The sequence below is a fragment of the Pelophylax lessonae genome (genome assembly GCF_965119305.1).
Source record: "Pelophylax lessonae genome assembly, chromosome: 10".
In the NCBI taxonomy this organism is placed as follows: domain Eukaryota; kingdom Metazoa; phylum Chordata; class Amphibia; order Anura; family Ranidae; genus Pelophylax; species Pelophylax lessonae.
The window spans coordinates 147185751-147212729 of NC_138777.1; the positions used below are offsets into that span (position 1 = coordinate 147185751).

Consider the following 26979-nt stretch of genomic DNA (forward strand, 5'->3'; position numbering starts at 1 on the left):
AATTTATCACATCTGGGATGTCTACTAGAGTCTTGTTTTGGTCAGGTTTAAGTCAGTAATTACTAAGAATTGTAGGCCTATAATACATAACACCAAATTTCCATGAAAAGAATTGTACCGCTTTTGGTACAGAATTCCTGACAGAATCATACCACCAGGGAGGTTAATATTGTCTCTCCTGACAAATTTCTAAGTACCTCATTACAGATGTAAGACAGAACTACTGTAAAATTCATAAAGTTCACCACTCATTCTGAAAGTGAAAATCCTGTTCACCACACCCTCTCTCAACTACTGACTTATACTAACTATGAAGAGCGGCTGCAATCGCTCGATTTATCCTCCCTGGAGAAGAGACGTCTCAGGGGGGACATGATAGCAATTTATAAATATCTTAATGGGGATCTCAGCTTAGAAAAAAAGCTATTCATTCGAAGGAATTGCATGAGGACTCGAGGACATACAATGCGATAAGAGGAGAAGCGTTTTAACCTCAGGCAACGAGGAGGGTTCTTTACTGTTAGGGCTACAAGATTGTGGAATTGTCTACCACAAGAGGTGGTTTCTGCGGGTAGTATGGTGGCTTTCAAAAGACTCTTAGACTTACATCTCAAGGATCAGGACATTAAGGGCTATGTTAGATGATTACAGCCACACACACCTACACAGGTTGAACTGGATGGACTATTGTCTTTATTCAACCTCACCTACTATGTAACTATGTAACTATGTAAGGAGGCCTGCCTGATCTTCTGCCAAATATGCCATCACCCAGGGTAATGGCAAGGGCTCAGTGTAAGGAAGCTTATACTGGCAGAAGCAGCAGGAAGGCATGTGCAGGTTTTTCGTTTTGTCTTTAAAGTTTCTTTTTCCACACATATACTGTACTTAAGTATGTCTCTTCTAACCTTTATTTTTCTACTCTATATCCTAAAAAATTCTGCAAAACTATACTTTAAATTAAAGGTCACAATCCTGACATATATTCTCAAGTATTTTGTGTGATGGACACAAAGTTTACATGAAAACCTCTTTCAGTATCAACAACTAGAAAATAATACTGCTGTAATCTGTTTTTATGTTAGAATACTATGAATTAAATCTAAGAAATCCTCTTTGCATTACCAGTCATGGAATTCAGACAAACATTTTGTTTAGAAATAATTACAGAAACAAAAGGAATCTGTACTTTTACCCCAGTGAAGATATAAATAAGGTAATCGTGCTTTGGGGTAGTATAGATATAAATGATTCATAAAGTTTGTGTAATATACTGTACATGTAAGATGCACAGTATAGAGCATGTATTATACATTGTAACACTTCAAAATACTACAAAGGGAAAAACTAGGGCAGAAATTGCAAAACATATTAAAACAGATCTATGAGATATACAGTATTGTCTTGCACACTATTAGTAGAATTCACACCTGCTGTGGCCAGTGTGATGGGTTACCAATGGGTGAGGACTTGGAACTTTTAGTAGGGGATAAACACAACCAACTATCCCTTCATATATATCCAGCTTATACAGTCCTTGGAGGTTTAAAGTGACACTAAACTCTAGTGTAAAAAAAAAAAATCTATTTAAGTATGTATTCTTAACTCAAAAAAGTAAATTTTACTGCTCTCAGGCTTTTTTTGCTGCTTGGATCTAACTGATATGAAAATGTGCCAAAGCATCTTGAAAGTACAAATTACCTCAATTACTGAGAAATATAGTATGCATAGCACTGCAGACAGAGAGAGACATTAAAAATATGGAACGTACAGTACAGTATACGGCATAGTAGAGTGCAGAATATAAAAATGTACAGAGTAAGATGTTGTGGAGTCAGAAAAGTACAGCACTGGATACAGAATCAGGATTAGGAAATTTAGTGTATACAATGAGGTGGCCTGTAGGGAATATATGGTAAAATACATAATAGGATGGTGTGGAATAAGGAATGTAAAGTACGGTGTACAGAATGAAGTGATGTTGAGTAGGGACTGTACAGTATAGCTTACAAAATAAGAGAGTTTGCAATAGAGAACATAGAATGAGGGAATGAATAGGGAACAAACAGCTTGGTGTACTGAATGGCGCACAAGCAAAAAACTATATAATAGGAAAAGACAAACTCATTCAGGTTCCATGCAATTGTAAAAGTTTACTATAGCATTTTGGGCCACAACACAGGAGCGCAATCTGCATAATTTAATGACTATATGTAAATGTCTATGCATTGGGGCATGCTGCATTTTAAATACAGTGTAGAAGTTATTACCTATTTTTTCATGTTCTAAGGCGCGCTGGCAAACTATTCAGAATTGAAAGGGTGCCTAAAGTAATACACCCCCAATGCATGACAAAAAAGCGAAAGTGTATGCATTTTGCTTAAAAAAAATCCCTTTTGGGAGTTACTGCAGACCAAGACCCAGTACAATTTTCCAGACTTATATTTTAAAAGAAGATGAAGATTAAATGTTCTTCTTGCCAACTACTTAGTTCCCAGAAAAAAAGGCAACTCCCAGTCACTGCTCCACCACCATGAAAATAAATGGAGCACTAGGGGTTCAAGACAGGAAGTGACATCTATCAAAAAGCGGTCCCTTCAACCAAGTCTGCTTATGACAGCCTCTTGATGGCTGCAGTACATGTCCTAGCAATGAGTCATTGTCTGTGCTATAGTCAGCAATAGGTGCAGAATTGGCCAGCATTTTTGCTGGAATTAGTAATATAGGGGACCAGCTGCCAGAGTACTGCTGCCTTTTAAACCAGATGGCCACCAAGCACCCACAGTTAATGAAATCTAACTGACACACTGACAGTCACACAGGGAAGAAGTAGCCAAACTATCATTTAACATGGCCAAACCCAAAATCTCCAGACTACTGGAAGGCCTGGCCTCTTAATGGCAAGGAGACATATGCCTCCCTGGTCCCTCAGTCAGTCTGCCCTTACACTCCCCCTGTTGGATTTTTTAAAAAATTTTGAGGTAGGTAACACAAGGTTTTGGAGCATGCAAAAGTTGTGAGGGGATACCCAAGATTTTTAGGTAGACATATTTGGCAATTATGGCACAAGGCAGATAGTGTCTTTGACACTATTGAAGCGTCCATTGACAAAAAAAAAAAAAAGATATCGGGGAAAGACTAAGTATTTTAGGCTCCAAATGTAACTAAATAAATAAATATTATATAAATACTGTATCACTTTTGGCTGGACTGACTTTTCTCACCTCTTGCCTAAAGGCAGTTTCATACATTTTAAGAGATGAGTATAAAAGAACCTACTCAGAGGATTGCCAGACAATGGATTAGGCAATGTGGCATTCATTTCTGAAAGCCCTTAGCTTAGAAAGGTGATTATGGACTTGCATACTCTTTGTTCAATAACATGGTAGCAGGATACTTTTTTTATTACACTTATTCTAATTATTTGATAACATAAAAAATTTACTGTATACTTATATTGTGTTAATAATGGTAGAGGGAGGGATTTACTAAAGTTTATGCATTATTCTTATTTTAAAATCATGCATTTACCCATAAATCTTTAGAAGGGTGGTGATGTTACCAATTCCAGTTTAGACACGGTTTCTTTCCTTCATGAAAAATATCCCCTCTATACCGGCACATACAAGGAAGTGAAGCTACAGTCTTTTTATCTAAATCCTACATATTATTTTTCACATTTAAAATGGTGAGAAGTGTTCCTAAAATAGCTGTGCACTACCCATAATTCATAAATCATAAAGAATGCAGACTGTTAACAGCAACAAAATCTTTCCAAAACTCTCAGACATCATTTTTTTTTGGTACAACATGAACAAAAACAGTAAAGAACTTACAGGCAATGTTTCATAAATGTAGTAAACCTTTGAAGCTCCACGTAAAAACATATTGCACATCTAAATGAACATCGTCTCATAATGTAATTCATGATAACTTATCAATATATGACATATTCCCTCTCCAGTTTATTACTCTCTTGTTTCTTCACTACTTCAGCTAGTGACCCCTAAACAGCTTAACCTATATCATTTATTTTTTGCTTAATTTTAGTTTATTCTTCTTGACAGTGCTGGGTAAGATCTGCCTTTTAGCTCCCATCTCCCCTAGGCCAGGATTTATCTGAAAGAAAGAATTCATGTAAACTGACATTGTGGTAAAATGCTTTACTTTAACCTTAGAGATTTTTTTGTTTTGTAATGATATGAACCCAGTGGCAAAATCTATTTTGGTCATTATAAAAGACAGAAACTTTAAATGTTCCCAACACAGGCTTAGGACTAAAGCCGGCCATACACTAGTAAACTTTTGTGTGAAAAATTTAGTCTTAGAAAAGGTTTGTTCAATTTTGTAATCATTAGTGGGGTCAAATAGATGTTTGTTTTCGACCAGTGACAAGAAGGTTATAAGGAACAGGATGGAAAATTTTTCTCAAATTACTGAGTTTCTAACAATGCATATGGTTCTTTGTTTGGAGAAGTCAATTTGCTTCAAATATGAATGTTAAAAGCAAATATTTTTTTTTACTTCGATGTACTCTCATTTGAAAATCTACTAGTGTATGGCCAGCTTAACAAATGAATACATTTAGGCTAAAATTGTTAAAATGTGGCCTTACAATCACTACAAGAACAACCTACAGAACTACTTTGCTATTAAATAACTGGGGTAGGAACTGTTGTTGACTTAACCACTTAGGCTCCATGTACACGGGACGTTAGAAAAAACGTCCTGCAAAGCTATTTCTGACGCCGGGAAAAAGCAGCTGTTAAACGTGCTTTCAGTAGCTTTTTCCATTTGCGTTATTGCACGTTTGGCCACGTTGCTTTTAGCAGCGTTTTTCTGCCTCCATTCAAAATCAATGGTTCCCTATGGGAGCCTATTGATTTGAATGGAAGTCGCACCGCAAGTCGGATCCGACTTGCGGCGCGACCTGCACTGTGAGAATCTTGAGGGGGAACTCCACGCCAAAAATGGGAAAAAAAACTGCGTGGGGTTCCCCCCCAGGCCCTTCGGGTCCGGAATGGAATTTGAGGGTAGCCCCACGCCGAAAAAACGGCGTGGGGTCCCCCCCAAAATCCATACCAGACCCTTATCCGAGCGTGCAGCCCGGCAGGCCAGGAAAGGGGAGGGGACGAGCGAGCGGCCCCACCCCCCCTGGACCACACCAGGCCACATGCCCTCAACATGGGGGGGTGTTGGTGCTTTGGGGCAGGGGGAGCTCTGCACCCCCCACCTCAAAGCACCCTGCCCCCATGTTGATGAGGACAAGGGCCTCATCCCCACAACCCTGGCCGGTGGTTGTGGGGGTCTGCGGGCAGGGGGCTGATCGGAATCTGGAAGCCCCCTTTAACAAGGGGGCCCCCCCAGATCCCGGACCCCCTCCCTATGTGAATGGGTATTGGGGTACACTGTACCCCTACCCATTCACCCCATAAAAGATAGTGTATGTAAATAATGACAGGAGACGTTTTGGAAAGTTTTATTAAAAATCTTCATCCGGCTCTTCGGGGTCTTCTCCTCTCCGGGGGTCTTCTGCTCTTTTGCTGTCCGCCCTTCTGCTGTCCTCTCTTCTTGTCTTCTCCTCTCCGGGGGTCTTCTGCTGTCTTCTCTCCGTGGGGTCTTCGGCTCTTTTGCTGTCCGCCCTTCTGCTGTCCTCTCCTCTCCGGGGGTCTTCTGCTGTCTTCTCTCGTGGGGTCTTCGGCTCTTTTGCTGTCCGCCCTTCTGATGTCCTCTCTTCTTGTCTTCTCCTCTCCGGTCTTCTGCTCTTGTGCTGTCGGCTCTCCTTCTTCCTCCGGTCCTCCTCCGACGACGTCTCCAGCGATTATGCCGGCCTCTGGTCTCTGCAGCTTATTATATAGCCATTAGGGGCGTGGCCGCCAGGTGACGTCATCGGGAGACCACGCCCCTTGTGTCACATGTGACGTCACATGTGACACAAGGGGCGTGGTCTCCCGATGACGTCACCTGGCGGCCACGCCCCTAATGGCTATATAATAAGCTGCAGAGACCAGAGGCCGGCATAATCGCTGGAGACGTCGTCGGAGGAGGACCGGAGGAAGAAGGAGAGCCGACAGCACAAGAGCAGAAGACCGGAGAGGAGAAGACAAGAAGAGAGGACATCAGAAGGGCGGACAGCAAAAGAGCCGAAGACCCCACGAGAGAAGACAGCAGAAGACCCCCGGAGAGGAGAGGACAGCAGAAGGGCGGACAGCAAAAGAGCCGAAGACCCCACGGAGAGAAGACAGCAGAAGACCCCCGGAGAGGAGAAGACAAGAAGAGAGGACAGCAGAAGGGCGGACAGCAAAAGAGCAGAAGACCCCCGGAGAGGAGAAGACCCCGAAGAGCCGGATGAAGATTTTTAATAAAACTTTCCAAAACGTCTCCTGTCATTATTTACATACACTATCTTTTATGGGGTGAATGGGTAGGGGTACAGTGTACCCCAATACCCATTCACATAGGGAGGGGGTCCGGGATCTGGGGGGGCCCCCTTGTTAAAGGGGGCTTCCAGATTCCGATCAGCCCCCTGCCCGCAGACCCCCACAACCACCGGCCAGGGTTGTGGGGATGAGGCCCTTGTCCTCATCAACATGGGGGCAGGGTGCTTTGAGGTGGGGGGTGCAGAGCTCCCCCTGCCCCAAAGCACCAACACCCCCCCATGTTGAGGGCATGTGGCCTGGTGTGGTCCAGGGGGGGTGGGGCCGCTCGCTCGTCCCCTCCCCTTTCCTGGCCTGCCGGGCTGCACGCTCGGATAAGGGTCTGGTATGGATTTTGGGGGGGACCCCACGCCGTTTTTTCGGCGTGGGGCTACCCTCAAATTCCATTCCGGACCCGAAGGGCCTGGTTTGGAACCTGGGGGGGGAACCCCACGCAGTTTTTTTTCCCATTTTTGGCGTGGAGTTCCCCCTCAAGATTCTCACAGTGCAGGTCGCGCCGCAAGTCGGATCCGACTTGCGGTGCGACTTCCATTCAAATCAATAGGCTCCCATAGGGAACCATTGATTTTGAATGGAAGAAAAAAAACGTATAACGTGGCTGAACGTAGGTTCATCACGTTCAGTCACGTTTAGTCACGTTCGGCCGCGTTCCTGCGTTTGAAACGTCGGGAAACACACGTTCGAACGCAATATAATTGCGTTCTAAAAAAAGTCCCTGAACGCAACTGCCTGCAAATGACTGTAAACTACCATGTGTACATGGACAGATAAGATAACATGGAGCTGCGTTCAGGGACTTCTGAAAAAAACGCCCAACTGCTCCTAAACGGCCATTTCCAGCGTCCCGTGTACATGGAGCCTAAAGCCCCGGAAGATTTTACCCCCTTCCTGACCAGGGGGTATTTTGCGATTCGGCACTGTGTGACTTTAACGGACAATTGCGCGGTCGTGCAAGGCTGTACCCAAATGAAATTGACGCCCTTTTTTCCCACAAACAGAGCTTTCTTTTGGTGGTATTTGATCACCTGTGCGATTTTTTGATCATGCGCTATAAACAAAAAAAGAGTGACAATTTTGCAAAAATAACAATATTTTTCAAATTTTTTTATATGAAATTCCCCCAAAAAAATCTAAAAATCAAAATTTTTTAACATTTTAGGCCAATTTGTTTTGTGCTACATATGTTTGGTTAAAAAAAATCGCAATAAGCGTATTTTGATTGGTTTGCGCAAAAATTATTGCGTTTTGTCATTTGTATTGTTTTTTTTTAATGAGTAATTGCGGCGATCTGCAATTTTTTTTGCGGGACTGCGACATTGCGGCGGACAGATCGGACCCTTAACTGACATTTTTGACACTTTTGGGGGTACCAGTGACATTACTACAGTAATCAGTGCTATACATATGCACTGTTACTGTAAAAATTACACTGGCAGGGAAGAGGTTAACTTTATTGGAGATGGAGGGGTTAAGTGTGTCCCTAGGGGCGTTTTTCTTACTGTGCAGGGATGTGGCTTTTCATGTAACAGCAGAGATCTACGATCCTACATAGCAGGACCGTTTGATCTCTGCTGTTACACAGGGGAGAATGACAGGTGGCTTTGTTTACAATAGCCACCTGCATTTCTCCCTCTGTAACTGACGATCGTGAGTGACCGGCGGACATCGGGTCCGCCGGTCACACGCGCGGGGATCCCAGTGAGCAAACGGGTGTGGGAGCTCACCTCCAGCTGCGCGCGCTCGCACCCTATTGGCTCGCAGGTGAGTGACATACTGGTACGTCACTTTGCCTGCACGGGGCTGACCGCCGCAGTATATGTACTTGCAGCGGTCGGCAAGCGGTTAAGAGGCCAGCAGCTCTCCAGCCAGATAAGGAACAGAATAGAGGATGCAGTCATAAGAAGAATGACATCTGACTATGTATGCAATTTTTGATGCAATTTTCTGTAAGTGGGCTATATCCTATGCTGCTGGGTGATACAATCTTCACAGGGTCTGTGCCAAAGACACGTATAGGATGAAAATGACACTAAACTCTGGTTTAAAAAGCAAAAACTCTTTTCAAGTATGTACATATTGCTCTCAGCTTCCTCCACAGCTTTTCATGAGGTGAGTGAACTTCCTGTTAGAGAGTGACTATGTTCGTTGAAATGTAGCCACCTTTCTTGCTTGTTCCCAAGATGGTCTAGGGACTATGAACTATGGATCCCCAGCCGATCTGGTCCGGTCCCACGCTGAGCTGTCAGTGGCGGCTTCTCTGTGTAAACGTGTGCGGGAAATGCAGCCGACAACGGAAGCCCCATAGTAAGTCTATGTGTGACGTGACTTCCCAGGCATTTCATTGTCGGCTGTCTCTTCGTCACAGCATCCGCCACTGGAGACCAGACTGGATCAGCTGCAGAAAAGATATGCATAGCGGTTTTAACTTTACGGGGTTAGATAGAATAGTCTTAGAATATGGTTGCCAGTAGATTTAGAGTTAGTTAGTTTTAGGCTGAACTTCTACTTTAAAATCACTTTGTATATACATCCACAGCCTGGACTGATTCAGGACTAAAAGCATCAGCTGTACCGCCATTTGCCTGGTCGCCTCCAAATGTCACCTGGCACCTCCCCACATGTATCATCACTAATCACGTGACTTCATCAGGGGTAAAGTCAGGTGCTGCAGCAGGGATCAAATATATGGCAGTTTCTTTTTACTATATCACTATTCTTATATATATATTTGCAGTCCCATGTATGATATTAATTGTACTTTAGCACTGGTATTGTAGGTTTGTGCTTAGATGTAACATTTCAAGACAGTGACAGCACTGATCACTGAACATATCCTTCAAGCAGGGAATGGTGGACCTATGTGGACACTTTTTTTTTTTTTAACTTGTAATTTTATTTAAAAGAAAACGTTTTATAAGGTTACAGCAATTCATTATACAGACACTTTTGTTATGTATTGGATATTTTATATCACGTGTTATATATATTTTTATTGTTATTTTCAGTTTAAGAACACATATTTTGAAGTTTAGTACATGCAGCATCACAACACACAGCATATTTTTATTTTTATTATACAGTATCAAAAAAATTAATCTATTACAGGAATGACGGTCAAAATCTGTGCAGCCTGTAAAAATGTGTATGACATTCACCCAACAAACATATAAATAGACCACTTTGTTTTTCCTCTAACTTGTTGGAAGGACTGTGACATCACTTTTTGCACTTGCCACGATGGAGGTAAGTATTTTTTTCTGACTTTTCTCCACAGGTTTTTTTTTTTTTACAGGTATAATGCTGGAGGGGATTGGACCTGATGAATTTAGGACAAGCTCCTCTTTAAGCCCTGGTTCGCACCAGTGCAATTTGTCATACAATTTGACAGTTCAAAATTACATGATAAGTTGCACCCCATTTCCATCAATAAAACTGTTCAAATCACTGCGGCTCATGTCACAGAGACTTTGAAAAAGGTTCCTGCACTATTTCTGTGTGATTTCATGTGCGATGTGCATTGACATCTGTGTAAATGAAGTCGCACAGATGTCAGCAAGCCGCACATGAAATCGCACTGATTGGCAGCTTTGAAATCGCACTGGAGTAACGAGATTTCAAACCCACACTGGTGTGAACCAGGACCAGGACTTAAACTCATGATACAATTGCATGGAATACAATAGCTTGATTGTTAAATAAAAAAGTATAACTGTATTAAATTCTTGTTTAAAAATTAGGCTGTTAGTTCTTGTTAATAACCATACAATCAAAATGTAATAAGTTCTTCTTCTTTATTAGATCAGAATAGTAATACAACCCACCAAGGGTTGTAACTGTACATGAAAAGAATTCTCCTTGCCAAATTATTTACGACTACCTTGGGTCCATATAGCTTCAGTTAGCACTACATATGTGTAATCTAAAGGCTAGTTATTGATATAACCATTTTGCCAGGGATGCAACGACAATGAGCATTGCTAGCAACAACTGGAACCCATAATGCTGAACCCAACAGAAGACTTTTTCTAACAGACATTATACAAATATTTCTTGCAACCACTTTGATACTTTCACTGCACACACATCAAATACAGTGACTGTTTTAGCTTGGTCCAACATCATAGGCAGTTCCTATAAAAATAGCAGGGTACAATAAGGGGGCTCAAATGTGAATGGTGTTCGGATGCCTACTATTTGATCACCCCCCATCTTAAAGCAGTAATAAAACCAAAATCAAAAAATGTAATGCAGCTTACAAATCATTAGCTAACGTGGCTGCATTCGTTTTCTTTTTCTGTAGGCTTTTTTCTGTCAGTTTTCACCTGGTGATCTGGCCAGTAATACACCTACTGTATTAGTGTTTCCCTGCTTCAAATGAATGCGCACAGGGGCAGCTTTGGACAGCAGCATTGTCAATCTAGGGGAAGGGGATTGCTAGATTTACTAGATTTGGATACACTAAAAAACTGAAGACAAACTCCAGCTCAGACTAAAGTAATACAAGCAGTTATAGCAGTTTTTCGGGGGTGGGGTAAAGGTTTTACATGAATAATTAAAAGCTGATCATTGTGAGCATGAATGTCAGTGGTAAATGTTTGGTTGAAAACAACAGACTTACTGGCAAGATTACCTGATAAAAGGAAAGAAAGGCTGAAAAAGAAAACAAATGCAGCCATCACATCTAAGAATTGGTAAGTTGCACTATAATAAATGTTGCTTTAGGGTTTAATATCGCTTTAATCAATGTATAACCACCACCTGAGATATCTATATACTGTACAGTAAGTCCTAGTATGCTTGCAGTTCCACTAAAGCTATATATATTTCCATAAACCTCTGTGGTTCATTTCATTATAATTACGTTAACATAACACCCTCTTCTGTGATCCTGTGCTAAAACCTCATATACTGCAGCGACCTCCAAGTAAATGGAAACCCCACAGCTGTTCGGGAGACAATATCACTTTAAAAACTTGAAAGAAATTGCAAGATACTTCCAATAGGTAGGCCATTGAACAGTTTCACCAATTTTAAATGTTTAGTCTTAGTCTCATGGGGCTCTATTCAGCTCCCTGGTTCACCAACAACAAAAAACACAAAGAAAATATCAAGTATTTATCAGTCCTTACAAGTACAAGTCATCATTGCTATATATATATATTATTTTTCCTGAAAGGCAGAAGCAGATTAAAATATAATAGAGAAATACTGAAGCATACTGAAGCTAATTACCAAACAATTATACCTTAGAGCAGACTCTTCTGTTCCTTCGGGTCCATACAATTACAACTTTATCTGGTTGCCTACAAAGATTAAAGAGAAGATAAAAGCAGTTAGAAAAACAGTCACCAGCATTAAAGGGGCTTATAAAGTGACAGCTTCAGGAAAGTCAATATAAAACTGAATAATTTAAATTAATTATATAAAAGAGCTCTAATGCAGTTAATGAACTTGAACAATTCAGTCTTCACATAACTGCTGTAGAGGGTTTTACACTGCACTCTACACTCTAGGCAGATATATAAAAAAGACACAAATTAGTGCAGCTATGTATTTATTCATAGATCGATAAATGTGTTTTTCGGTGTATACACACATGGAGTTAAAACCACGGCTGTTAAAGGCACTTTTTTTCTGCCTCTAAACGCCCCTCTATGTTACCCTATGGGGTTTATTTACGAAAGGCAAATTCACTTTTACCACTTGTGCACTGCAAACAACATGTGCAACTTGGAAGTGCAGTCTCTGTAGATCTGAGGGGGGCATACAAGGACAAAAAAAAAACCCAGCATTTTTGCTTACACATGTTTGGATGATAGAAATCAGCAGAGATTCCCCTAATTTCAGATCATCCCCTTAGATCTACAGCGACTGCACCCTCCAAGTGCACTTGCAGTGCATATGTAGAGCAAAGTGGATTTGCCTTTAGTAAATAAACCCCTTTGTATCCTTGCACGCATAGGCATTTAGAGGCAGGAGCATTTACAGGTAGAAAACACAGTGCCAGTGCATTCAGCAGAGGAGTGTTTTGCCCCACACATCCAAGCGCTGCCTCCTAGTTTAGCACATGAGCATTTATTCATTCCAAAGGCCAAAATAAATTATTTTAGCCAATGGACCGAATGAACACCAAGATGCTCGATGCACCTAAACACTAAACAGGGGTGGAAAAACAAAACATCCTGTATGCATGAGGCCTTTAAAGCGGAGTTCCGGGCACAAAATCGATGTTTTTTTTTTGTGCCCGTCCGCTAGTTCTGGATAACCTGAAAAGGAATTGGATAGTTAGGTTTTTTTTTTTTAAAACTCACCTTGTAATTGTAGATCGTAAATACTCACCTCAGGGTACTTCCTCCCTCGGAGCCGCGGCTCACCCCGTCACTTCCTGCCTCGCGATGATTCCTGGGAGCTGAACGTCATAGCTCCCAGGAATCAATGCGACGGCACCGGCCCCGCACGTCATTTCCGGGCGACGCCGCATTCCCCTGCTAAACAGCTTCTGGGCATGCCCAGAAGCTGTTTAGGAATGCGGCGCCGCACCGGAAGTGACGAGAGGGGCCGGTGCGGCGCATTCTGGGAGAAGACGCGGAAGAAGACGCAGAAGAGGACCGCGCCGGCTTCAGCTGCCCACAAGAGAGATGGAAACGCTGTGGAAGAAATTTTATAAGTAAGTATTTCTTCTAAAAGGTAAGTGCGAACCGGGACAGATCAGAGGCTAGCCATTGTGGAATGTGCTAGCCCTGACTGTCCCGGGGGTATGCTTATTGAAAAATGACATCTGTGCCCGGAACTCCACTTTAAATGCAAACAGTGTAAATACCAGAATGGCCTGGTATCAATCAGCATCTTGCTGAAGTAAAAAGGAAATAACATCACAAGGAGACAATCAGTTCATGTGATGACATGAAGCCTCCTGATAGGAAGAGAAAACAAATCTCCCCGATTTACTAAAACTGGAAGAGCCCATTCAGACTAGCGCGACTTGTCAGGCGACTTGTCAGCCTGACAAGTCGCGGTAGGTCGCGGTCCATTGAGTAGTACAGGACCCTTTCTAATAGGAGCGACACAAGTCGCTCCGACTTAGAAAAAGGGTCCTGTACTATTTCGGGGCGACCTGGGAGCGACTTGCATAGACTTCCATTATGTGAAGTCCCTGCAAGTCGAGCCGAAGCCACAGGTCGCCCCCCGAAGTCGGATCGCCTCAGTGTGAACCGGCTCGAAATGGCAAAATCTGGTGCAGCTCTGCGTAGTAGCCAATCAACTTCCAGGTTTTATTGTCAAAGCTTAATTGAAGAAGCTGAAGTTAGAAACTGATTGGCTGCCATCAGTGCCAGGACAAGGTCATCTAGCGCCCAGGGTGAAGATGAGAAGTGGCACCCAACCAAAATGTATGAGCATCATTTGTCAGAAAAAATCTCTCTCCCCCCTTTTCCAAAAAACAAAATCGAGCGCTAATCTTCAAACTTACCCCTAAGCATAAATTCCCTTTGCAAGCCAAAATTCTCTCCAAACAAAAATTCCCTATCTACAAATTCCCCTTCCCAGCTCAAATTCCCCCTCCTACCACAAATCCTCTACTGCTTTAAATTTCCCTTCCGAGCATAATTCCCCCCCCCCCCCCCCCGCCTCCAAATCCCGCTCTCCCAGCACAAATCCCCCCTCCCAAATCCCCTTCCCCAACACTAATCCCCCCCCCCCGCACAAACCCCCTTTCATCCCTACAAGCACAAATCCCCCCCCCCCCCCATCCCCTTTTCTAGCACACACACCCTTGTACCGGCCCTGGCTGCCATGCACATCTGAACCAGATTCTGCACTCTAGTAGAAAAACTGAAACAAAGCTGGAGTTGTTACCTACAAAAAAATATTTAGGGAATAGTATAAACAGTTTGTGAATAGTAGAGATGCAATTCATTGCCTTCAGCAGCAGATCTAATTGTGATTGCTTTAAAAAAATAGTGTGCATAGTATACACAAGATGGAATTGCAATGCAGAACCCTAGCTTTTCCTTTATCAATCAGCAGTATCTACAACTGAGTCACTGGAATTATGTGGTGGTGGAGTAATGTGGGGCGGTGTCTCAAAGTCTAGTGCTGGAGCGCATGTTTCCAGTGGTGTATCTTGGTTTTGTGCTGCCCTAGGCAAGACTAAAATTGGGCGCCCCCCCTCCCCCTCCAAAGTAAATTTGCCCCACTCCCTCCTTAACGGATGTGACTCCCTCCAAAATTGAAGTCAAGTCCCAGCGTGAACCCCTGAGATCTCACGAGAGGGGGGGGGTTGTTAGAGAGAGAGAGAGGGGGGTGGGTGAGAGAGAGAGGGTGGGTGAGGGAAAGAGGGGGGTGGGTGAGGGAGGGAGAGAGAGAGAGAGGGGGGTGAGAGAGAGAGAGAGAGAGAGAGAGAGAGGGGGGGATAAGAGAGAGAGGGAGGGTGAGAGAGAGAGTGGGGTGAGAGAGAGAGGGGGGATGAGAGAGAGAGGGGGGTGAGAGAGGGGGGGTGAGTGAGAGAGAGAGAGGGGGTGAGAGTGAGAGAGAGAAGGGTGAGAGAGAGAGGGGTGAGAGAGAGAGAGAGAGAGAGAGAGAGGAGAGAGGGGGATGAGAGAGAGAGAGAGGGGGGATGAGAGAGAGAGGGGGGTGAGAGAGAGAGGGGGGGGTTGAGAGAGAGAGGGGGGATGAGAGAGCGAGAGGGGCGATGAGAGAGAGAGGGGTGATGAGAGAGGGGGGGTGAGTGAGAGAGAGAGAGAGGGGGGTGAGTGAGAGAGAGAGAGGGGGTGAAAGTGAGAGAGAGAAGGGTGAGAGAGAGAGAGAGAGAGGGGAGTGAGAGAGAGAGGGGGGATGAGAGAGAGAGGAGAGAGAGGGGGGATGAGAGAGAGAGGGGGGTGAGAGAGAGAGAGAGAGAGAGAGGGGTGATGAGAGAGAGAGGGGGTGAGAGAGAGAGAGGGGGGGGAATTAGAGAGAGAGGGGGGTGAAAGAGAGAGAGGGGGGATGAGAGAGGGGGGGTGAGTGAGAGAGAGGGGGGGTGAGAGTGAGAGAGAGAGGGGGGATGAGAGTGAGAGAAGGGTGAGAGAGAGAGGAGAGAGAGAGAGAGAGAGGGTGAGAGAGGCAGCTCTAGCAACCAGTGGCCAGTAGAGTCTCAGGTGTAGGGGGGGGGGCTTTTTGCTGCCCCCTGCAAAGTGCCGCCCTAGGCCTGGGCCTTGTTGGCCTAGGCCAAAATACAGCACTGCATGTTTCAGCACTCTGCTCCAGCTCTATGCAGAGCTGTGAAGTAGAGGGATCTTCTGCGGCACTATACAGAGTCTGTATAGTTAAGCAAAGAGGACGAGGCAGAAAGAAAGCATAGCAGTGCAAGATAAAGACAGAAGTGTTTTATTTGTACATCAATGCTCACCCCACCCCCTACTGGCCACTATTGCTACCTGATCACCACTAACAAGCATTTTTTCCTCTCACTGACCACCAGTACGAGGCATTTTATCCTACCGCGACATGAGACATTTTTTCATTCCCTGGCCACCAATATTGGGCATTTGTTCCTCCTACTACACCAATAACTTTTTCTTTCCCTGACCACCAGCACTGGTCATTTTTCCTCCCACTGATCCCAGGGTAATTTCTTCCCAAGGACCACTGACTCAAGGGCATTTCTCCCAACTGTTGATTCTGGGAAGAGGACATGAGAAACATGAATTGAGGAGGATTAGGCTTCTGTATTTACTTTATGAGGCTTGTGCATTACACACTAACTGGATTTAGTACTTGTATAGGCTGTCACACAGAAGTGTTTAGTTGTTCTTTCAGGTCCACCATTAAAAATCATGAGGCCGCATACAGTCTACCTGTTCAAGCCCCCTCCACGGTAACCCAGAGGAGAAGTATAAGACAGCTTGAAAAACTGTGGATTTGGCAAGAATGGGCTGACAGTGGGAGGGGCTTAAAACTTGAGCCTACTTACAGTGTAAATGCCACAATCCTTGTACACAACAAATATGCTTTGAAATACTGTGCAAAAACAAGCATACAAACTTTACCACAATCATTTGTAAAGAAAAATTCCATTACATATGCTTTTCTGCACACAGTCTACCATGAAGAAAAATTTAGTTAAAATAGTACCTACTTAGCAACCAACAACTGTTGTACAATAAAGCATAAGGAGTGTCGGGTCAGAAGTCTGTCAAATACAGCCCAGTGTACAGAGTGCAGGAATGTGTAACACGCAAAATGCAGGGGCAGGACTATGTAATGGAAGAAGTCCAGGGGTAAAGAGAGTGAAATGCACAGTGTTGGTTACAGTGGTATGTACCAAACAGGGTGGCTGCCTGCAGGGGCCAGAAATGGGTAACGCATAGAGTGTAGGTGTCAAGTACAGTATATGTAACAAAAAGTGCAGGAGTCAGAAAAATATAATGCACAGGTCAGTAGACAGAGTACAACCAAAAATTACCCCACTAACCAAGCCAAAATCCCCCCAGTACAGATCTCTCCCTTGGCAAGAATGAACCACATTCCTACCCCCCCCCCTCATAGTACAGATCCCCCCAGTACAGATCTCTCCCTTGGCAAGAATGAACCACATTCCTACCCCCCCCCCCCCTCATAGTACAGATCCCCCCAGTACAGATCTCCATACCATCCAAAACAAATCTTCTTCAAGTACCAGCTCCTGCCCCTCCCTGAAACCCACTCACCAGACCTCAGACACAGTGGCAGCTCAGAGTGAGAGAAAATTCTCCCCTTATGACCAGAGTTGAAGAGGGCCCAATGAAAGCTGTTCTTGGATCTGAACTGTTGCTGCCTGTATCTGAGGTCTGACATATACGTCAGAAGCCAGGGGTTGCAGTGTAAGTGGGATCTACAGTGCCACCAAAAACCTGTCAAGTGGTCACAGCCTCAGGACCCAGGGCAATCCTGCAAGTGATGTGGGGCCCATGCAACAAAGATTGGGGGAAAAAATATAATGCAAAAAACATATTTGATATTAAAACAATGGCAAATATTTTTGACACGCATGGTTTAACAAACTAAATGTCATTCAGTTACCATTTACAGCTTAGTTAAATCACATTAGTTAAATCACACTTTAGCACTGCTATTTAAACACATTGTTAAAGATGAACCAATTATTAAGCTTGCATTTTGGAACATGGGCACTATTTTGGCTAAATTACCAAACAATTTATGGATTACAACCTTGTAGAGCAGATGACATTAGCAAATGGGGTAAATCACCAGTCAACAGAATTTTTTATTCTCCTATTATATTAAAGGTAACGGTAAGGGGGCTCCAACATTCTGCCCTTTATAACATTTTCTCCTTTTCTTTGGCACCCCACGTTTTCATGTTTTTCACTTTTTCAAAGTTAGTCAGGTGAAGAGAAGTGTCATCAGAGATCACACATTGTCCCCTTTTAAAAGCATCACAAAAGCACAGCTGTTGCTATTTTATGAGTGCACTTGGAGCTAGACCTTGTCATCCACAGTGACAGAAATATTTCCTTGGCTATATTGGTTGCAATGAACTTTAGATGTTACTTATACTTTTAAGACACTTAGAAGCAAGCAAATTGCACATACAATAACACATGCTTTCAAGCACCTTGATTTTATATATATATATATATATATATACCGGTATATATATATATATATATATATATATATATATATATATATATATATATATATACTGTATATTCACTGTATATATGATGTGCCTGTCATGATTTTTTTTGGGGGGGCACACATTTGAGTTTTATATGTAGAAGATGTTACTCATGATTTAACTCTGGCGTGTGACTTTCTTGCGACTGAGTAGCGTGTGACTTTCTTTCGAATGAGTAGCGTGTGGCTTTCTTGCGACCGAGTAGCGTACGCCTGGGAGTAACCATCTGTCAGGGAATATCTTGCGACTGGTGAGTACCTGGGAGGACTGGTGAGCATCTTAGCGACTGGTATCTTAGCGACTGGTGAGTACCTTAGGGTTAGTACCAGGGGAGATAGAGGTAGTGTAGGTAAGGAATAGCAAGTCGTTACTAATTATCCCCATAGAGTAGAGGGTAATAATGTCTGACAGGATTGGGGATGCCCCTCAGTGCACTTCTTGCTGCATGTATGCATTCCTTGATAAACCAATCGAGGGCGAATATTGCTGTGCAAGATGTGAGCAGCTTGTTTCTCTGGAAGCCCAGATCCTGGATCTAGAGAACAAAGTGGCAACACTGCGTAGCATCAACAACCTGGAAAGGAGCTTGGACATTACCCATCAGGTGCTGGCAGGGGCCAGCATAGAGGAGGGTGGAGATGGGGAGACACATGCATCAGAGGTAGGCAGTTGGGTGACCGTTAGGACGGGTAGAGGGAAGAGCGCTAGGGAGGCCAGACCCTAAAAGATTGGCCAAGTTGCATGTTGATGGGGATATCAGCTCAGAGGTGGCTGTGCTGGAGCAGGCGCCCTCCCCCAGCTGCCAAGGGAGCGGCAGCTCTAGGAAAGAGAGGGGCAGTGACTCAGGAAAGGTTAGACAGGTTGTGGTAGTGGGGGACTCAATTATCAAGAGGACAGAGAGGGCAATCTGTCAAAACAATCATGGTAGCCGAACAGTATGTTGTTTACCGGGCGCCCAAGTTCGGCACATCGCGGATCGGGTAGACAGATTATTGGGCGGGGCTGGGGACAACCCAGAAGTCATGGTGCATGTGGGCACCAATGACCAAGTGAGAGGAAGGTGGAGGATCCTAAAGAAAGATTTAAGGGACTTAGGGAATAGATTGAGGAATAGGACCTCCAAGGTGGTTTTCTCTGAAATACTGCTGGTACCTCGAGCCACACCAGAGAGGCAGAAGGAGATTAGGGAACTGAACAAGTGGCTGAGGAACTGGTGTAGGAAGGAGGGGTTTGGGTTCCTGGAGAACTGGGCTGACTTTTCTGTTGGCTACCGGCTCTTTAGTAAGGATGGGCTGCACCTTAATGGGGACGGTACAGCTCTTTTGGGGAGAAAGATGGCCACCAAGTTGGAGGGGTTTTTAAACTAGGAGACGGGGGGAGGGCTCAGAGGTAGAGTCAGTCAGGAGGGAGCAAAGGACAGAAGGTATTATTAGGGACAGCAGCAACAGTAGATCCATAACGTCAATTGAACGGTCTGTGCGGGCAAACCTCAGACCGAACAGGAACAAAAATAAGCACCATTCACTATCAACTTCCACAAAACTAAGAGGGGTATATGCAAATGCCAGGAGCCTAGCTAATAAAATGGATGAGTTGGAAATGTTAGTACATGAGGAGGACATAGACCTTGTGGGAATAACAGAAACTTGGTTCGACCCCTCACATGACTGGCTGGCCAATATCCAAGGGTATTCTGTGTACCGGAAGGACAGGGTAGGAAAAAGAGGGGGAGGGTATGTCTCTATGTCAAGAATAATGTAAGGGTGGTAGAGAGGAATGATATTATGGAAGGGATGAGTACAGATTTAGAATCCGTGTGGGTAGAACTCCATAGGGAAGAAGTAAAGGGAAAAGTAATTGTGGGGGTTTGTTATAGGCCACTCAACCAAAGGGAGGAGGTAGAGCTGGATTTTAAATCACTGTTGGGTAAAGTGGCAAAGCTGGGATTAGTCATTATATTAGGGGACTTCAATTATCCCGACATTGACTGGGAAGAGGGGACTACACACTCACAGAAGTCCCGTCTCTTCATAGAAACCTTACAGGACAACTTCATGTCTCATTTGTTGGATTCTCCTACTGGATAAAATGCAGTGCTGGATCTATTAATCACTAATGACACAGACCTAATCTCTGAGGTAGGAGTCCAGGACAACTTGGGCTCTAGCAATCACAGGATGATCACATTTAGCGTAAATAACAATATAACAAGGCAAGTGGGGAACATAAGAACCCTAAACTTCAGAAGGGCAAACTTTTCTAAATTGTGCTCAATGATGGAAAGGGTAAACTGGGACCAAACCCTAGGAACACTGACCACTGAGGAAAAATGGAAATGCTTTACGAACATATTAAACAAATGCATCTCGCAGTGCATTCCTATGGGAAATAAATTTAGAAGAGACAAAGCCAAACCTGGCTGGCTAAACAGTAATGTTAAAAAAAGGTATTAGGGGGAAAAAAATGGCCTTCAAAAAATATAAATCAGAGGGCACAGTATCAGCTTTCTGGCAATACAAGGAGGCAAATAAGAAATGTAAATACGAAATCAAAATGGCTAAAATCAACTTCGAGAGACAAATAGCGGAGAATAGTAAAAATAACCCTAAAAAATGTTTTAAATATATCAACAGCAAAAAAACTAGGGCAGAGCATGTTGCACATATAATTAACGATGACGGGAGGATGGTTACAGAGGACACTGAAAAGGCAACCGTGCTTAATGCTTTTTTCTCCTTAGTCTTTACACATCAAAAGGAGGGGTACACTGACCATGACTGTATGGTCAGCAGTAATTCACAGGACTTGCCTCTATGGCTAACAGAGGGTCAAACCAGGGAAAGGCTGGATAAAATTAACACAAATAAATCACCAGGCCCGGATGGCGTACATCCGAGAGTACTTAAAGAACTCAGTAAGGTTATATCTAGACCACTGTTCCTGATCTTTGCTGACAGTATTATGACAGGAAAGGTACCAGGGGATTGGAGAAAAGCTAACGTGATACCGATATTCAAAAAAAGGGCAGAGGCATGTCCCGAGAAATTATTAGTCAGCCTGACATCGATAGTATGTAACCTTCTGGTGGGGATGATAAGGGACTATATTGTACAGTTTGCTAAAGACAACAACATCATCAGCAGTAATCAGCACAGGTTTACAAATGGGCCTTCTTGTCAAACCAATCTGTTAACATTCTACAAGGAGGTGAGCTGTGAGCTAGACAGGGGGAGACCTGTGGATGTGGTGTACTTGGATTTTGCTAAGGCGTTTGATACAGTTCCCCACAAGCGCTTAATTTATAAAATAAGGTCTGCAGGTATCGACCACAAGTTTTGCTCTTGGATACGAAATTGGCTAAAAGGGCGTGTCCAAAGGGAGTGTAATAAATAGTGCATACTCAGACTGGTCTGGGGTGGTAAGTGGGGTCCCCCAAGGCTCAGTCCTGGGACCAACCCTGTTCAATTTATTCATAAACAGCATTGAGGACAGGATCAGTAGTTCTATATCAGTTTTTGCAGATGACACAAAATTGGGCAAGGCAATAACTGCACAGCATGAGGCAGATATCTTACAGAATGACCTGAACAAAATAGCAGAGTGGGCAACGACATGGCAAATGAGGTTTAATGTGGAGAAGTGTAAGGTTTTGCACTTGGGGACTAAAAACATAAAAGCACAATGCATTTTAGGGGGGGAACCTTTAGGGGAATCAAAAATGGAGAAAGATCTGGGAGTCTTGGTAGAGGATAGACTAGGCAATAGCATGCAATGTCAAGCGGCAGCTTCCAAAGCTGGCAGAATATTAGCATGCATAAAGAAGGGGTTATATTCCAGAGATAAAACTATAATCCTTCCACTTTATAAAACTCTGGTCCGACCGCATCTGGAGTATTCTGTCCAGTTCTGGTCGCCAGTCCTCAGGAGGGATGTGTTGGAGCTGGAGAGAGTCCAGAGAAGGGCAACTAAACTAATTAGGGGATTGGAGGACCTTAACTATGAAGAGTGTCTACAATCGCTTAATTTATTCTCCATGGAGAAGAGACGCCTGAGAGGGGACATGATAGCAATTTACAAATACCTCAATGGTGATCTCAGCATAGAAAAAAGCTATTCAGTCGCAAGGATTGTATGAGGACGCAAGGACATACAATGCGATTAGATGAGAAGCGTTTTAACCTCAGGCAAAGCAGGGGGTTCTTTACTGTTAGGGCTACAAGATTGTGGAATTCTCTACCACAAGAGGTAGTTTCTGCGGGAAGTATGGCTACTTTCAAAAGACTCTTGGACATACATCTCAAAGATCAGAATATAAGTGGGTATGAAAGAGGATTACGGCCACACACACCTACACAGGTTGAACTGGATGGACTATTGTCTATATTCAACCTCAACTACTATGCAACTATATGTAACTCTGATTTTACACTTGGTCAATGTGGTAGAAAAATATCAAATGCACTAAAATCATAGGTGCCAACAGTTACGGATTTGGCGGGACAATCCCGGAAATCCGACCAATGTCCCGGCGGGCTCCAGTCCCAGGCGGTCTCGGGAAGAATCCTGATGATCTGTCTGTGTCATAGACAGTGGGAGTTTGTCACTGACACAGAGCAGGGGCGGGCTGAGTGTATTGTTTTTACACTCCTCTTATCTTCCGCTCTGAGCCATGCACTGTACTGGTCAGGATAGGTACCGCCCCTTTCTCCACCCACCTTGTGTCATAGCTGTGTGCACACTGTTACCGGGCATTGCTGGGCTTGGATCTGTTCTTCCATGGGCATGAGTGCTCTTCATGACATGGGATCATCATCAGGAGGAAGGTATGTGAGCACCATACCGCTACAGGGGGACACACAACTTACACTGCATCTGTACTGGGGAGTGAAGGTGGGGGGCTTACTGAGGGGTTTGTAATGGGAGGGGGGCTTACTGAGGGGTCTGTAATGGAAGGGGGGCTTACCACTCAGTAGGCCCCCCCAGTACAGACCCCTGGGTACTGCCTTGATTCATGTCCCCCAGGTCTTACTGAGGGGTCTGTACTGGAAGGGGGGCCTACTAAGAGGTCTGTAATGGAAGGGGGGCTTACTGAGGGGTCTGTACTGAGAGGGGGCCTACTGAGGGCTCTGCACTGGGAGGGGGGCTTACTAAGGAGTCTGTACTTGAAGGGGGGCTTACTGAGGGGTCTGTACTAGGTGGGGGCTTACTGAGGGGTCTGTACTGGGAGGGGGGCTTACTGAGGGGTCTGTACAGGGGGGGCTTACTGAGGGGTCTGTACTGCAAGGGGGCCTACTGAGGGATCTGTCCTGGGAGCGGGGCTTACTGAGGGGTCTGTACTGGGAGGGGGGGTTACTAAGGGGTCTGTGCTGGAAGGGGGGCTTACTGAGAGGTCTGTGCTGGGTGGGGAGGCTTACTGGGGAGGGGGGCTTACTGAGGGGTCTGTACTAGGAGAGGGGCTTACTGAGGGGTCTGTACTGGGAGGGGGGCTTACTGAGGGGTCTGTACTGGGAGGAGGGCTTACTGAGGGGTCTGTACTGGGAGGGGGGCTTACTGAGGGGTCTGTACTGGGAGGGGGGCTTACTGAGGGGTCTGTACTGGGAGGAGGGCTTACTGAGGGGTCTTTACTGAGAGAGGGGCTTACTGAGGGGACTGTACTAGGTAGGAGGGCTTACTGAAGGGTCTGTACTTGAAGGGGGGCTCACTGAGGGGTCTGAATTTGGAAGAGGGACTTACTGAGGGGTCTGTACTATGTAGGGGGGCTTACTGAGGGGTCTGTACTGGGGGGGCTTACTGAGTGGTTTTTACTGAGAGAGGGGCTTACTGAGGGGACTGTACTAGGTAGGAGGGCTTACTGAAGGGTCTGTACTTGAAGGGGGGCTCACTGAGGGGTCTGAATTTGGAAGAGGGACTTACTGAGGGGTCTGTACTATGTAGGGGGACTTACTGAGGGGTCTGAACTATTTCCTTCCTGTATCAGCCAGGTCCCACAAGCAACAGTTTGCCCAAATTAAGGTAAGTAGTTGTAAACATATATGGACCAGGGCCGTCTTTAACATGGAGGGAAAAGGGACAGCTGCCTCAGGCCCAGTCATTATTGTGGGGCCCAAAGCAGCTGACCTTCTTCTGTACTACACCCGCAGTATCTGACCTTCTCTTTTAGTACGCCTGCAGTCGCCTGCAGAAATATTTTAACAAATTATAGCGGAAGAGAGTAAAAAGAACCCCAAAAAAATCTTTAAGTCAGGGCTCGACAAATTTGCTATGAATCTAGGAGCCAGCTAAAAAAGTTAGGAGCCATTTTTTTTTTTTTTGTAGTGTCGGTTGTCAGGGCAAGTAATTTGCGCCCCCTAACTCTAACTTACAGCAGAGCGGTCAGTCAATAACTCCAATGTAATGCATTAAGTCAAGGTTATGGGCTGGCCAGAAAGAATGACATTAAAAACCTGTTATAGGGGAAACTCCTTTTTATGCTAATGCATCATGACTGCGGCATATAAAATACCCTCATCTGCTGCCTATTGTAGCTTAACCACTTGCCGACTGCCTAACGCCGATCTACGTCGGCAGTCAGCCCCTCACAGGCAAAGTGACGTAGGGCTACGTCACTAGCTTGTGAGGGTCTAGGAAGCGAGCGCGCGCCCCCGGAGGCGCGCTCCCGCGTGGTCACGGACCCCCCCCGCGCGTGTGACCAGCGGACCCGATGTCCGCCGGTCACTCGGCGATCGTCGGTGGAGAGGGAGAAAGTCAGGTGGCTTGTGTAAACACCGGTGTATGAAGGCTGATCATACGGTTCTACTATGTAGAACCGTCGATCACTCTTCATACATCTGAAGCCACAGCCAATCACAGTAGAAAGCACGCCCCTAGGGACACACACAGCCGCTCCCTCTCTAATAAAGTTAACCCCTTCACTACCAGTGTATTTTTACAGTAACAGTGCATATGTATAGCACTGATTACTGTAGAAATGTCACTGGTAACCCCAAAAGTGTCAAAAATGTCAGTCAAGAGTCCGATCTGTCCGCCGCAATGTCGCAGTACCGCAAAAAAATCGCAGATCGCCGCCATTACGCGTTAAAAAAAAAACAACAAAAATTACAAAAATCTTTCCCTTTGTTAGTAAACGTGATAACTTTTGCGCAAACCAATCAAAATACGCTTTTTGCGATTTTTTTTATCAAACATAGGTAGCATAAAACAAATTGGCCGAAAATGTTAAAAAATTTTGATTTTTACATTTTTTGGGGGGGGAATTTCATATAAAAAAAATGTGAAAAATATTGCTATTTTTGCAAAATTGATGCTCTTTTTTTGTTTATAGAGCGTGATCAAAAAATTGCACAGGTGATCAAATACCACCAAAAGAAAGCTCTGTTTGTGGGAAAAAAAGGACGCCAAATTTGTTTAGGTACAGCGTCGCACGACCGCGCAATTGTCCGTTAAAGTCACGCAGTGCCGAATCGCAAAATACCCCCTGGTCAGGAAGGGGGTAAAATCTTCCGGGGCTTAAGTGGTTAAGGGTGGCTGTTGGTGGGTGGCAAAAACATGTCTTTACAGCACATTTTTACCCCCCAACTGCACATCTAAATAAAGCCTTTGTGACATTTTAAATAAAACACAGAAAAAGATGAAAGAAGTATCCCAGCGCTGCTGATCTTCTGTTGCCTCTTTGCAGCTACTACCTGCCTGTGTGTCCCCCCTGTGGTGATTGTTGATAATACACAGGGCTTTATCAGAGGACATAAAAAGATCATTTTAAAGCATGCCTGCCTCATCTCCCCTCCTCCACCTCACAGCCCACCTTAAACAACTGCACTATTAGAACAGCGGCTTAGTGTGTCACAGCATGGACACATGAACACACACAGGCAGCCCCTGTGCTCTATCCTCCACCAGAACCCCCCCCCCCTCCCTCACATTAGTGACTGTGACAGTCTGCCTGCTAGGTCAGGTAAAGGCCACACAGGCTGCCGGGTCCCCCTCCTCCTCACTCTTCTCCAAGGTCTGAACTCACGCTGTGGTCTCTGGGGGGAGGAAGGCCAGCCTGATAAGGACGCTACGGGCAGCATAAGAGAACTCAAAGAGCAGCCATTCCGGACCTTGCTCTGGCAGAGGAGAGGAGGCCGGCCCCCTTCCCTCTCATGTTACTCACAGATTATTGCACGGCTCCAGGGAAAATACGGAGACCAGGGAGGGGGAGAGCGAAGCATCAGCTGCCTGACACTGAGCTGCGTGTCCGGGCAGTCAGTCAGGAGTTGCAGAGAGTGGGCTGGCGGCAAATCAGGAGCCAGGACGCGGTTTCTGGTCTCCATGGCGACCTGGCGACCGGGGTTTGTCGAACCCTGCTTTAAGTATATAAACAGTAAGAAAGCGAGGCCAGAACACATTGGCCCCATAAAAGACGACGAAGGAAAATTGGCCACAGAGGACAGGGAAAAGGCGAAAGTGTTAAATAATTTATTCTCTTCAGTCTTTACAAAAGAACCTGGGGGCTACACTAACCCAGCTTGTAATGCTAAACTAAATAATACACCTCAGGAAGTACCCCCATGGCTAACAGAAGATAGACTTAGAACTAAACTAGAGAAACTTAACGTAAATAAATCACCGGGATGGCTTGCACCCAAGGGTTCTTAACCACTTAAGCCCCGGAAGATTTTACCCCCATTCCGACCAGGGGGTATTTTGCGATTCGGCACTGCGTGACTTTAACGGACAATTGCGCGGTCGTGCGACGCTGTACCTAAACGAATTTGGCGTCCTTTTTTTCCCACAAACAGAGCTTTCTTTTGGTGGTATTTGATCACCTGTGCGATTTTTTGATCACGCGCTATAAACAAAAAAAGAGCGTCAATTTTGCAAAAATAACAATATTTTTCACAT

At 44.7% G+C, this 26979-nt stretch overlaps 1 protein-coding gene across 1 annotated transcript in view; it reads right to left on the bottom strand.

The window, feature by feature from the left end:
- Positions 1-26979, bottom strand: part of EHBP1L1 (EH domain binding protein 1 like 1) — a 539613-nt gene that overhangs the window by 335593 nt on the left and 177041 nt on the right. The window contains 1 exon segment of the mRNA XM_082271174.1: positions 11683-11740. Coding sequence (XP_082127300.1) covers positions 11683-11740 — 58 coding nt within the window.